This window comes from Salmo salar, chromosome ssa25 (genome assembly GCF_905237065.1).
Source record: "Salmo salar chromosome ssa25, Ssal_v3.1, whole genome shotgun sequence".
Taxonomy (NCBI): Eukaryota; Metazoa; Chordata; class Actinopteri; order Salmoniformes; family Salmonidae; genus Salmo; species Salmo salar.
The window spans coordinates 7,790,217-7,803,592 of record NC_059466.1 but is presented as its reverse complement, the minus strand read 5'-3'; the positions used below and the strand labels follow the sequence as shown (position 1 = coordinate 7,803,592).

General features: G+C 40.7%; 1 protein-coding gene across 2 annotated transcripts in view; it reads right to left on the bottom strand.

Moving 5' to 3' along the window:
• Nucleotides 1-13,376, bottom strand: part of LOC106586108 (nck-associated protein 5) — a 101,763-nt gene that overhangs the window by 77,263 nt on the left and 11,124 nt on the right. For both annotated transcript variants that reach the window (XM_045707706.1, XM_014172977.2), the window contains exon 2: nucleotides 5,529-5,648. In XM_045707706.1, the coding sequence (XP_045563662.1) occupies nucleotides 5,529-5,557 (29 nt within the window). In that variant the 5' untranslated portion in view covers nucleotides 5,558-5,648. The remainder of the gene's footprint in view (nucleotides 1-5,528; nucleotides 5,649-13,376) is intronic.

Below are 13,376 nucleotides of genomic sequence, written 5' to 3'. Positions count from 1 at the left end.
TGTTAGTTAATTAGTGGGGTATTTAGTTTGTCTGTTTGTTTGGGGATTTGTGCGGGATTATTTTATGTCCTTCCTTTTGGGCAAGAAGGGGAATTGTTTGTCCTCTCTACGCTGCGTATTTTTTGGTATTAGGGTTGCCGGGCTGCGTCCCGTTCCACTGTATTTAGGAGCTGTTCTCCTATTTTGTTTGTGTGTGCGCCCTGCCTTGTTGCGGCATTTTTTGACTATTTATTAAACGTGTGTTTCACGGACCTCAGTCTCCTGCGCCTGACTTCACCCCTCCTGCTATTCAAGTGATACGTGACAGCATGGCTCTCGACCTTCGCCTCTCCGGAGTCCGTATGGAGTTGCAGCAATGGGACAAGACTGTAACTACCATTTGGACATCACGAAATTGGGGAGAAAAAGGGGTAAAAAGTACAAAATAAAAAATAACAACAAATTTAAAGGAAAGTAACCAAATGGAATAAAGAAACAATTCACAGCGTTTTGGTTTTATAGTACTTAACTCTAATAAATACATTCAATTCAATGTATTTATTAGACTAATTACTAGAAATGACGGGCTCACTGTGTGACATAGCTTGCAGTTACTTAAGTACAGAAGTTGCTAAACAGTATCAAAGGTTTACATAATAATGTGTGAGTACTTTACTAAAATAATTTGCACCCTCGTTGATTTGTCTAAGTGACGTTTAGCCATAACCTCTTCTCAACCCTGCTGAGCGAGCCCCTCTTCTTAAAGCTTGTATAACAATCACACTATCCTCTCCATCCTTTTCCATGCTCTCCATTCACTGGTCACGCTGAACTTGACTCCTGGGCTAACCTATGGCAGCCTGGTGCTTTATGTCACGTTACTGTTTCATTCGCAGATATCACTTTCTCAGCGAGACTGGTATGCATGACATAATAGTCTCACTACAGCTCAGCTTTGTCTCATTCAGAATATCTTATCCCCATTTCCGTGCTCTTCCATGTATCACAGCTTTGTCTCATTCTCAGTCTCTTTATTCAATCACATACAGTACAATACCATTCTCTGAACATCACAGCAATGTCTCATTCATTATATCGCTGTCTCATTACGTCTCAGCTCTGTCCTACTTCATACATTGCAATTCATATAAAATGACATGCTCTTAAACTAAGCTATTGTTTATCTTCACCCTCAATAAAACCTTTTAAACTCCTCTTATGACACAGTCAACCACTCACCCCATGCTGTTTTTCCATCCAATTTCTGGGACGTTGTTGTTCCCTCTAAATAACGCTATAAACATGGTGCACATATTCCTCAGGTCCATACTGTATTCATACTGGGATTCAGTTAGCGGTCCGTGTGTATGAGTGGGCATTTGGTAAAAGTGGGTCTCCGGCCTCTTTATGTAGGCCAGTGAGGAATAATGTGAGCCTGAGTGCTCCCGGAATTGGAAAATGACATGTTCCACCCTCTGTTCGACTATTCACTAAAAAGGAGGCCCCTGTTTCTGTGACAACCCTATCCCATGACTCTGGGTCTGGCAGGAATAAATGTTGGGAGTGAAGCCCTCTTCCATCTGTCCAAAAATGGAATTCCTCAAGTGCAAGGTCAATGTAGCGTTTTAAGGCCTTTACTCGTAATCAGTTAATCAGTAATAGCCTTTAGCTCAATGTTGCACTATGGATGGAGTTTGAAGAACTCCTCTAAATATAATATTATTTTCCTCATACAGGACTTACAATTTTACAAAATATCAGAACTGAGACATTAGTCCCTGTTCTACTGTGTCATGTGCTCACTGCTTCTATCAAGCATGCACGACAAACTATAGAAACGTTGTTAAGATACGACCAAGATACGACCAAAACAATAGTTGTTTTGTTTTCATGGATTACTAAAACAAGGCTATATTATATGTCGTCTTTCCAGTCAGACAGACAGTTTAGACTGGCACAATGTTCAGACAGACAACCTATTCAGACAGACAGACAGAGTGCAAAGGGACGGACAGACGGACAGACAGACAATGTAAATATGTAAACGCACAAACACATTCACATAAACATATAGCTGGCCTATTGTCACACAGATAGAAAAGGAGGCAGGTTGTACCATACCTGGCTTGTATTGTCCTAGTAAAGCACCCTATTTTAATTGATTTTTTTTTTTACTGCATTACTGTTGGACCACTAACCGTGACAGCATCAAAACATTAGAGCCACAAATCAACTTAGAGACAGAAAAACAATCAGGTGCTTGTCCCTTCATGGATTGGGATGATGCAGGTCCACCTTGTGCCGACCTCTTATCACCTTTTCTTGGACCAAGATCCAAAAACACATCCTTGTGACTTAGTGCTTCAGTGTGTTTCAGTGTTGGCCTTTTGGTGAACTCTGTCTGCCCTTGTCCTCATCAGTCTATAGTGAAGTCACATGATAACGCGTCCATGGGCAGTAGCTCATGAGGGAATTCCACCGTGAAAAAGCATGGATAAGAGTAAATCATAAGAATACAGCTCACTTCTATAAAATGTTTGAGTACCATTGATTCTTTTTCATAGAAAAATGTTGGTCTATTGATGGTTATGGTTAGTATTTGTTGAGCCATTATCTAATGAGTGGTAAGATGAGCTTCTCATTAGATGACAAATTATAAGGTATTGATAGTTATTTAATATTGTGGCAGGTATTTTAAGTGTTGACAGTGTTAGCATTTTGCAAGAGAAATGTGTTGTTTTGGCAAACGCACTTGCAGTTTAGTGGGCTGTGTTTACTGTTTGCAAAAGTGATCCCTGTTACGAGGGTTAAGCAATCGAGAAAAACTGTAATCGCACAAAGAGGCCTGACAGATATACTGCTAGGTATTGTTAAATGCGTATTGGGGATCTGGGACCACTTAAACCTCTTGCATTACAATGATAAAGCATTACATTTCTAATTGTGAAACGTTGCTAATGTTGCAAGCATTTGGTTCATGTGTGTGTGCATGCATGTGTGATTTCTGCACACCTGTGCGTGTGTGTGTGTGTGCGTGCGTGCGTGCGTTCAACCCCACACGTGCACATTTCCGTTGTGTGTGGTTATCTAGATTTTCTCCATTGAAGCCACAGACAAAGGGACAACCACCTTATCACCAAATGGTTTGTTGCTGCTCCATAACATTTTGCCAAAGGCTACAATTCTCAAAACCTCCCCCATCTCCAGCACACAATGTGTGAATGGATGCCCTAGTTTTACAAACAGGCCGTGAAGTGACCCCTTTCACAGTCCACTCCAATGACAGACCCTACCTACTGTAGCCCTGCTAATCCGAGGCAGGCAGGCAGAGACTAACTCAGAGCACAATGCTGGCTTCTGCTCTCCAGAGTTGTCATTACTGAGCAGCCACAGCTTTCTAATGCACTGAGGTGTGTCTGGATACCAGAAGCTCCACAGAAAAACACTTTTAATTCTGGAGTTGGGGCTGAATACTGTCAAGAGGGGGAAGCGGGTCACGGAAGTGGATGGTGTACTAGTTCACTCCAAATTTAAAGGTTGTCAGGCATTTTCAATTGTTAGGTTCTCCACCAGCAGTAATGAATGAAATAGTATCATCTTTTAAGTGGTACAGGGACCACAGATATCAATTTACCTCTGTAACGCCAGATCAAAAAGTGGTTTGATTTTTCCACACAATTATCATATCTCTCTGTCTAAAAATTGTCTGTACAACAGTTATTCGGCTCCGCCTCGATTAGACCAAACCACATAAGCTTTCTGTAGGCCTACACCTCATTTACTTTTGTAGGGAGGCAAAACATTTTTGTGTCTATTGAACTGGGTTTATTTATATACATTTACATTTACATTTAAGTCATTTAGCGGACGCTCTTATCCAGAGCGACTTACAAATTGGTGCATTCACCTTATAATATCCAGTGGAACATAGTTGTAAAATGAAGATGTATGCTTGTCAATTAATAGAACAGTGCTTTAACAATATTCTTACATTTTTTCAGAGGAGACATTTTCATTGTTTTGAATTACTCATTAGTAACAAATAAAGTTCTTTAATTATGGATATTTTTATAAAAATCAAATTTTTGACAAAACTTTAACTTCACTGGAACTTATACAATGGATGTTAAAAGCTTTAATCATTTGTACTGTACAATCATAACAATGAATCCAAATTAAATCATTTTAAAAGGCGCATAAACATAGATCTCCCTCGCACACTGCATGCTGTTTATGGTTAAAGGAGCAAGTACCATGAAGATATAAACTAAACTAAGGAATCTATTTGATTGGATGTGCTTTTCTAAAACATTAAATTTGCCATGCTTTGAAATCACCAACATTGCACGAAACCAGTGCAACTAACATTAGGCAGAAGAGGCAATTGCCTCAGGCCTCACATCATCAAGGGGCCTTGTGAGCTGGGCATAATTTAAACAAAAATTATACTCGTAAAAAATTTAATAATCTCTCTGCTTGAGAGTGCTCCGCCTGAGGCCTTTCATTGAAATTAAGCTGCAGCAATTAGGCACTTTCAGAGTGGGGCAGAAAAAAAGAAAAAGAAAGAAAGTACATTTCATTTGACCAGAAAAATTACATAAGTTAATGCATTTCTTTAGTAAAAAGACAGGTGCTAATGATTATACTACCATCGTCGTCGAGGCAAAAGACATGTATGTGTAGCTCATGTACTGTATGTGATGCTATCTGGCCAAAAATATTATGGCTCGTCATACTATTTTTGGCCAGACAGCACCAGATACATGGGCTACATATAGTAATACAGAGGGGCGCTGTTTTGCTCACTCGGATACTTTCTCCTGTGAGATAGATTTAGCCACTTGCAAATTGAAGGAAAGTTGGCGGGTGCACAGTACACTGTCTGGATGCAGGAATTATTTTGGATGAATTATCACGCACTGAGAAGGTGATCAAAATAAAATAAATCTAGTTGCTGGATTTCTGCAATAAAAGCTTTTATTTCATATTAAGTTTTAGAGAAAAGTGTTGACACCTGGCTTTGTAGTTTTTCATTGAAACAACGTCAACAGACGACATTACGGTACCCATCTGTCGCTTCTGTAAACTCTACTGAATTTAAAGCTGACCTGGGTTCATATTACATAGATTTATTGTAGTGACAGACAGAAGGATATTGACCTGGAATATTACTGTGTTGGCCATGTTTGAATATGCTAACACAGTGTTTGGGTTGGGTTGCGTTGTCTGGGTTCTGTCTAGGTTGCCATGGGGTTCTCATGGGGTCACTATGCACAGTTTTTCATGTGTTGCATAACACAAGGGAATATGTAAATGTCATTTTCCACCTGAAATTTCTCAAACATACCATTACGTTTCATGGAGGTAAGCTTTCTGTCATGGTGTTTATAGTGTTGGTGAGGTGTGGTTTGAGTTGTCACGTAGCTATAAATATGTTAAAGGGTATAATCCCCTCACACAAAAGTGACAGGAAACAATTGTGTTGATTATATCTATGCTGCATGGCACCCTAAGGTGGTGTGGGTGGACGTGAAGTTGCTTTACAGTACCTGGTGTAGTGTTGTTGGATTGACCCCATCTGGCGATGTGCCTGCTGAGTCTTGTCCCTCTCCTCTCTTTCTACACCCAGATGTTGTTTGTTCTCCAGCTAGGCTGATGGATCACTCAGGCTGTAAGAAGAATGAATACCGGTTGTAACATAAATAAATATAATATTTTTCTGTTAATCTTGCATGATATCATAATCCTTTGTCTATGCAAAGATAGTAGGTTACATCCCTTCACCTTATTCACCAACATAAGGACAAAGCAAATTGGCATGTTACTTGTGAAAACCTCAAAGAAATATGTGTTATAACCCCATAGTTGACAGGTTACAGGTCTGACTACATCCCAATGACATTTGGGAAAATACTTAGGGTGAACTGCAGTTGTGGCGATATGAAAAAATCTGAGTTGTAGCCTGCCACCTACAGTGCCTTCAGAAATTATTCACACTAGTGGTGCGCGGTTCAGCAGTTTGTTCACCCGCAGCTACCTGCAATTGCTAATAACCCGTCCGCAACCACCCGACTATAAGTGATAAAGTGAAAATCTGAGGCCAGCACACAACTCTAACCCGCAAGTATAGTGTTCCCTTTTTTTCTCTTGAACATGTTTTTCTTCAACATTTAGGCTATTCCTTTATTTATTGAATATTTAGGCCTATTGAACAGTAGCCTATGTGATGATGCGAGCTCTCTTCTGCTCGCTCATCATGGCGAACCACCGTTCTCCATTCCACATACTGCCAAGTAGCCTACAAACATTTCCATTTATATAAACTGCATTACTGCCATTGCAACTTATGAGTGCACCATTTGTTTGTGCTGTTAGAGGTAACAAACTCAATCCCTATTTCATTTGTTTATAAAAGAATGTGCTTCATTTTATGAGTTTTATTCATTGTAGGCTAATAGGCTAACTGTTGGTTTGAGAGATTTGTGGGTGTTGGGCGTGCGGTGTTGATAGTGCACGCCACACCTCTCTGTAGGCTATTTCACTCTATCATTGCATTGGTTAGTCAATTGGGATTCATACTATATTCTGACAATTATCCATTGTTTTGCTCAACCAGTAACGCAATTATGGTTTAAGTTTACTGTGGTGACGACTGTATAGAGAGGCACTCCAGACGACCTCAATGGCTAAGTTCCTTGGGGTCACATTTCAAGAAAACATGTCCTGGAGTGCCCACATAGAGTGCCTGGAGAAGAAGGGAAGGAAGCGCCTGAACCACCTGAGGGTATTCTGCAGAAGAAAAGTAGGAGCTACGCCAGGAACAGCCATCAGTGTATCAGAGCTATCAGAGTGTTCCAGAGCTGCATCCGGCCTTTTGAGTATGCTACACCAGTCTGGTGTAGCGTGGGGAGGTCTCATGTCAGAAAACTTCAGATCATTCAAAACCTTGCCATTAAGATGGCATACAGACTCCCCACGTTTGTTGGCTACAGCCTGAATTTAAAAATGATACAATTGAGATTTCCTGTCATTGGCCTACACACAATACCCCATATTGTCAAAGTGTAAATATTTATATATGTATTTTGTTACATTTTAAGTAATTAAAAATAAAAGTAAATATTCAACCCTTTTGATATGGCAAAAAAATAAGTTCAGTAGTAAACATTTGCTTAAAAAGTCACATAATAAGTTGCATGGACTCTGTGTGAAATAATAGTGTTTAACATGATTTTTGAATGACTATCTCCTCTCAGTCTGTGCTAGCGAAACAGTCCTTTAGCTTAACATCCACTTAATTGGACCACTTCCGTGTTGAGTGTGTCACTGGTACTTCCTGTTTGAGCATGAATCAGGAGGATAGAGTCATGGTCAGATTTGCCAAAGGAAGGGCGAGGGAGAGCCTTGTATGCATTTCTGTGTGTGGAGTAAAGGTGATCAAGAGTTTTGCCGCCTTTAGTTGCTCAGGTGATATGCTGGTTTCTCTGCATTCAAATCCCCAGCCACGAGAAGCGTCGCCTCTGGATGTGTATTCTCTTGTTCGCGTATGGCCCTATACAGCTCATTGAGTGCGGTCTTAGTGCCAGCATCAGTTTGTGGTGGTAAATAGACAACTATGAAAATTATAAATGAAAACTCTCCTGGTAAATAGTATAGTCTGCAGCTTATCATGAGGTATTCTAACTCAGAGGAGACTTCATTAACATTAGAGATCACGCACCAGCTGTGAACAAAGAGACATACCTCTCCCCCTCACCTTACCTGAGGCTGCCGTCCGGTCTAGATGATGTATGGAAAAGCCAGCGAGATGTATATTATCCATGTCCTTGTTCAACTACGTCTCCGAGAAACAAAGAATATTACAGTTCTTCAGTTCCCGTCGATAGTAGAGTCTCGAGCGGAGCTCGTCCAGTTTGTTCTCTAGTGATTTTACATTCGCCAATAGGATGGAGGGTAGAGGCGGTTTATTTGCTAGCCAGCGTAGTCTCTTGCACCGTCGCTTCGTCTTTTGAGTCCCAGGGATTAGGGCCTGATCGGGAGTAAGCAGAACGTCCAGAGCTGCTGACTCGTTGAAATTGTCATCCAAATTGAGGTTAGTGACCGCTGTTCTGATGTCCAGAAGCATGTTTTCGGTCATAGGAAATAATGGCGAAGACATTATATAGAGATCAGCGAGGGAAAAAAACACACAAAATAGCAGAATTGGTCAGGAGCCCCTAAAATGTCTGGTATCCACTGCAGCGCCATCTCACCCCAAAAATATTGGCATTAAATTGTTGGTTCATTGACTCTATTTTTTTTAATAATATTTCTCATAGTCATTGATAATATTTTCCATAGTCAGAGATAGGGAATATTTTCCTTAATCTGACCAGAATTGTTATTGTAAAGCTATGCCTTCAAAACAAACGAGTCACGTGTAACTCAGCCTTGAGTGTCCCAGACAATGTCAAGTCGGCGATATTATGTATGAGCTTAGTTCAGTAAAATGTTGGTTCATTGACTCATTCAACAATCTTTTCTATAGTCAAAGACATGGTCTTTTTCCTAAAACTTGTATGCAATTTAGAGTGGTGCAATTATTTGTAGGACAGAAACATGTTTTTACTTGTAGATACATATTCATCATCATTAGTCTTATATTCTCAGCATATTTCTCCTTCAAAATAACCATATTAATCTCTCCAGCAGTATCATCCCAAACATTTACATTCTAACTACAAATGTGCAAGACATCAATTTGAATGGCAGTTTTCGTCATATTTGTCTGCTTCTGGGTTGCGGAGACTAGGTGCCTGGCAGTATTGACTATAACCTGGGTCATTACTTCCATCTAGTGGTGAACACAATCAGTTACTAGAGGGAAATAAGGTATGGAGTCGCGACATCAAGCTCCATGTCACGTGACATTTGATTTAATCCCAGCATGTATTTATTTTTCTAGTAGCATTTAGTCACTACATTTATGTCACTCTTATGGATATTCTGTGTATGGGCATTATGCATACAAAAGGAGACATTACTATTCTTAAATATATACGCTGTGGAAAATACTCCATACTCCAGGTTATTAAACAGATCTCATGTATGAGCATTATGTAACAGTCTGCCTCATGTAACATTATCCATGTTCTCTTTATTACGTCCTGCAGATGGAGCTCTCAGGCCAAGAGCATGATTCTTTGATATACAGTTAAAAATAATCTGGGATTTACTTTTGTACGCATTGGTTGATAAATAGCATGATCTGCACACATTTTATTAATATCAAAATCTTTTCATTAAATTCAGTGTAATATTCCATCATAGTATAATGCTAACAATGCCATCATTTTAAAGCTTGTGGATTTTGGATCCATGGAGATGGTTCATAATCTCAAAATGTCAAAGCCTTTCTAAAAGAGCAGTTTGCCGAGCTCAAAATCTGCTAATTAATAACAATGAATAAAGAAATGCATTTCAAGAACAAAGCTATATCTGCAATATCTATCAAAGGGACTGTGAAAGTGCAGAGGCTACAGTAGCATACACAGGCAAAATAAAAGGCAGATCTGTGATCTACGAGAGTTCACTGAATTAGTAGGATCTGCTGGAACTCAGGACAAGTGACCTAGATCAGGAGTGTCACACTAGCATGTTAGAGGGCTCTGCGAGAGCTGCTGTGCTGGGGTTTGTTCTGTATTTAATTACATTACCAAGCCAAATGATTCACCCATTGTTGGGGTTTACTGTGAGGACAAACATGATAGGCCCTCATATGCTCAGATAAACACAACATCGATGGTGACCGGGGTAAAACATAAAATTGTTACCATAGTGGATTAATAGTTCCTAACGATCGTCACAAATTGATCCTCTGACAATTGAACATATAAGAGTAAGATGCTGTCAAATCTTCAGTTTATATGTGTGCAATACTTAAATGTGTGCAAATCCACATGTGCAAACATTTATACCACAATCCTGAATTGAGCCCATGGTGTGAGAACAATTGAGGGTGGGCCCACAGTCATTCCATTGCTGTCTTGTCAGCAGCAGGCAGCAGTACACTGTATGTGTGCTTATTTGGAAAAACTTAGGACAGAAAAGTAAACACTGTCATTAAATGTCTTCCTCTGGGTGGAGGGTAAATTGGTATAATTGAGGAAGCTCTCCTCTTCCTCTCGCATTGATGTTTTGAATGTTTTGAATGAATTAGGGTAAGGCCTTGGGACCTTAACATTCAAATATTTCTTCAGTAACTCACATCCTGCAGCAACCCAGAAAACTTGATAATTTGACATAACTTGTACAGTGTACTGTTCTGTTTAATTCCGGAACCCTGAACCAACCATTTCCCCTCCACATCTCAGATTCAGCAGTAGTACCGACAGACATTTAACATACATTATGTTAAAAGACTATGTGGATTCTTTAGTAAAATTGTGTATAGGGCAGGGCGATATATCGAATTTTACAACGGGTGGTTCTAATCCTGAATGCTGATTGGTTAAAACTGCATTCCAGCCGGTTTCTACTCCACAAGTTACCACCGGCTAAATCTATGACGTTAAAATGCCTATTTAATCTGTTCCATCTGACTGCGCAATCCACTTTCTCATCAGCCATGCCAGGAAATGTACATACTTGATCTCCACTATAAAAAGCATCTAGACCTCCACTATAAATAGCATCTAGACATTATCTCACATTTCTTTTAGACTAAGATTTAGATTTCAACTGCAGAGATTTGTATAAACCTTGCTGTCTGTCTCTCCAACATTGCAACATTATTTCAATATTCAAATTCGATCTCCAGCTGTCCCATAGTAACGGACGTGATGGGAGTCTGGACGAGACAGACAAGCAGGTTTCTCAGCCAGTCAAAAACATGAATCAGCTGGCATCCTTTTGATGGTTATATACAAAGAAATGTAAATTGAAAAAAGGTCAAACTAAATGACGTGCAGCTAGTTTGCAGGCTTTCTAGCTTCAGTTTGAAGTGATTGTGTTAGCTGTGTTATTGGCTAGCTCCACTGAACAACAGTGTCCTGACGAGTGAGCAAATGTTCTATGTCAGGTGAAATCGCACCTCATTAGCTCATTGTTATGGATGTATCCAAGTAAATGTCACAGCTTAAACAAATGCAAATGGAGCTACTTTGATGTTATTCTGGCTACACTTTTTGACGTGACTGTAAATTAACATTTAAGTCATTTAGCAGACGCTCTTATCCAGAGCGACTTACAGTAGTGAATGCATACATTTCATGCATTTTTTTTTTTTTTTTTTTTTGTACTGGCCCCCCGTGGGAATCGAACCCACAACCCTGGCGTTGCACACACCATGCTCTACCAACTGAGCCACAGGGCTGTAGTTGGCCAGCTAGCAAGCAAGAGATAGGAACGTTGCTAGCCAGCACTGCAATGGAACGTTTAGAACAAACGACTGGATCGCGTCCATAGATACAGAACAGATAGAACAAATAACCAGCCGGCTTGGGTAGCAACCCTAAATTTGTGTCGGGACTTTAACTTGTGGAAGGATGAAATAGTATGAATAAATTAATCAAAATACAGTTTTTAATGAAAATATATCAATCATTATTTAAATATGTTTGTAACCTGTTGTATAAAAGTGATAATGTTCTCAGTACATCACGCAGACAGGAATAAATAACTCTCCGGGAAGAAGAAAGGCAGGGGTGTATGTTCCATGATTAACTAGTCATGGTGTGATTGTCATAACATACAGACACTCAAGTCCTTTTGTTCACCCGACCTAGAATACCTCACAATCAAATGCCGACCGTATTACCTCCTACGAGTATTCTCTTTGGTTACAGTCACAGCCGTGTATATTCCCCCTTAAGCCGATACCACGACGGCCCTCAAAGAACTATACTGGACTTTATGCAAACTGGAAAGCACATATCCTGAGGCCGCATTTATTGTAGCTGGGGATTTTAACAAAGCAAATTTCAGGAAAACGCTACCGAAGTTCTACCAACACATTGACTTTAGTACTCACGCTGGAAAAACATTGGACCACCGAAATGCCTACAAGGCACTCTCCCGCCCACCCTTCAGCAGATCTGATCATGACTTTTTCTCCTCTCTTCCTATAGGCAGAAACTCAAACAGGAAGTACCCGTGCTAAGTTCTATTCAACGCTGGTCTGACCAATCGGAATCCATGCTTCAAGATTGTTTTGATCACGCGGACTGGGATATGTTTCCCGTAGCTTCTGAGAATAAAATTGACGAATACACGGACACAGTGACTGATTTCATCAGGAAGTGTATAGGAGAAGTTGTATTAAAACCTACCCAAAACAGAAACTGTGGATAGATGGCAAGGTGACTGGGAATGTAGCCGAATACAAACAGTGTAGTTATTCCCACCATAAGGCAATCAAACAGGCAAAATGTCAGAGACAAAGTGGAGTCACAATTCAACAGCTCAGACACAAGACTTATGTGGCAGGGTCTACAGACAATCACAGACTACAAAGGGAAAACCAGCCACATCGCGGACACCGACATCTTGCTTCCGGACAAGCTAAACACCTTATTTGCACGCTTTGAGGATAAGACAGTGCCACCGACACAGCCCACTACCAAGGACTGTGGGCTCTCCTTCTCCATGGCCGACGTGAGTAAGACATTTAAGCGTGTTAACTCTCAAAAGGCTGCCGGCCCAGGCGTCATCCCTAGCCGCGTCCTCAGAGCATGCACAGGCCAGCTGGCTGGAGAGTTTACGGACATATTCAATCTCTCCCTATCCCAGTCTGCTGTCTCCACTTGCTTCAAGATGTCCACCATTGTTCCTGTACCCAAGAAAGCAAAGGTAACTGAACTAAATGACCATCGCCCTGTAGCACTCTCTTCTGTCATCATGAAGTGCTTTGAGAGGCTAGTTAAGGATCATATCACGTCTACCTTACCTGACACCTAGAGCCTAGACCCACTTAAATTTGCTTACCGCCCCAATTGATCCACAGACGATTCAATCGCCATCGCACTGCACACTGCCCTATCCCATCTGGACATCAGGAATACGAATGCTGTGCATTGACTATAGCACAGCATTCAACTCCATAGCACCCTCCAAGCTCATCATTAAGCTCGGAACCCTGGGTCTGAACCCCGCCCTGTGCAACTGGGTCCTGGACTTCCTGATGGGCCGCCCCAGGTGGTGAAGATAGGAAACAACACCTCCACTTCGCTGATCCTCAACACAGGGGCCCCACAACACCCGTGCCAATATATCCTCCAAACACAGGCTTCTCTGGCATTACCACTTAAATAGACACCGGCTGGAATGTGGTTCAAACCAATCAGCATTCAGGATTAGAATCTAAGTATTCAGGAATTATTTGTTATTTTTTGGTTTTATGGGCGTTTATGGCCGCTTGT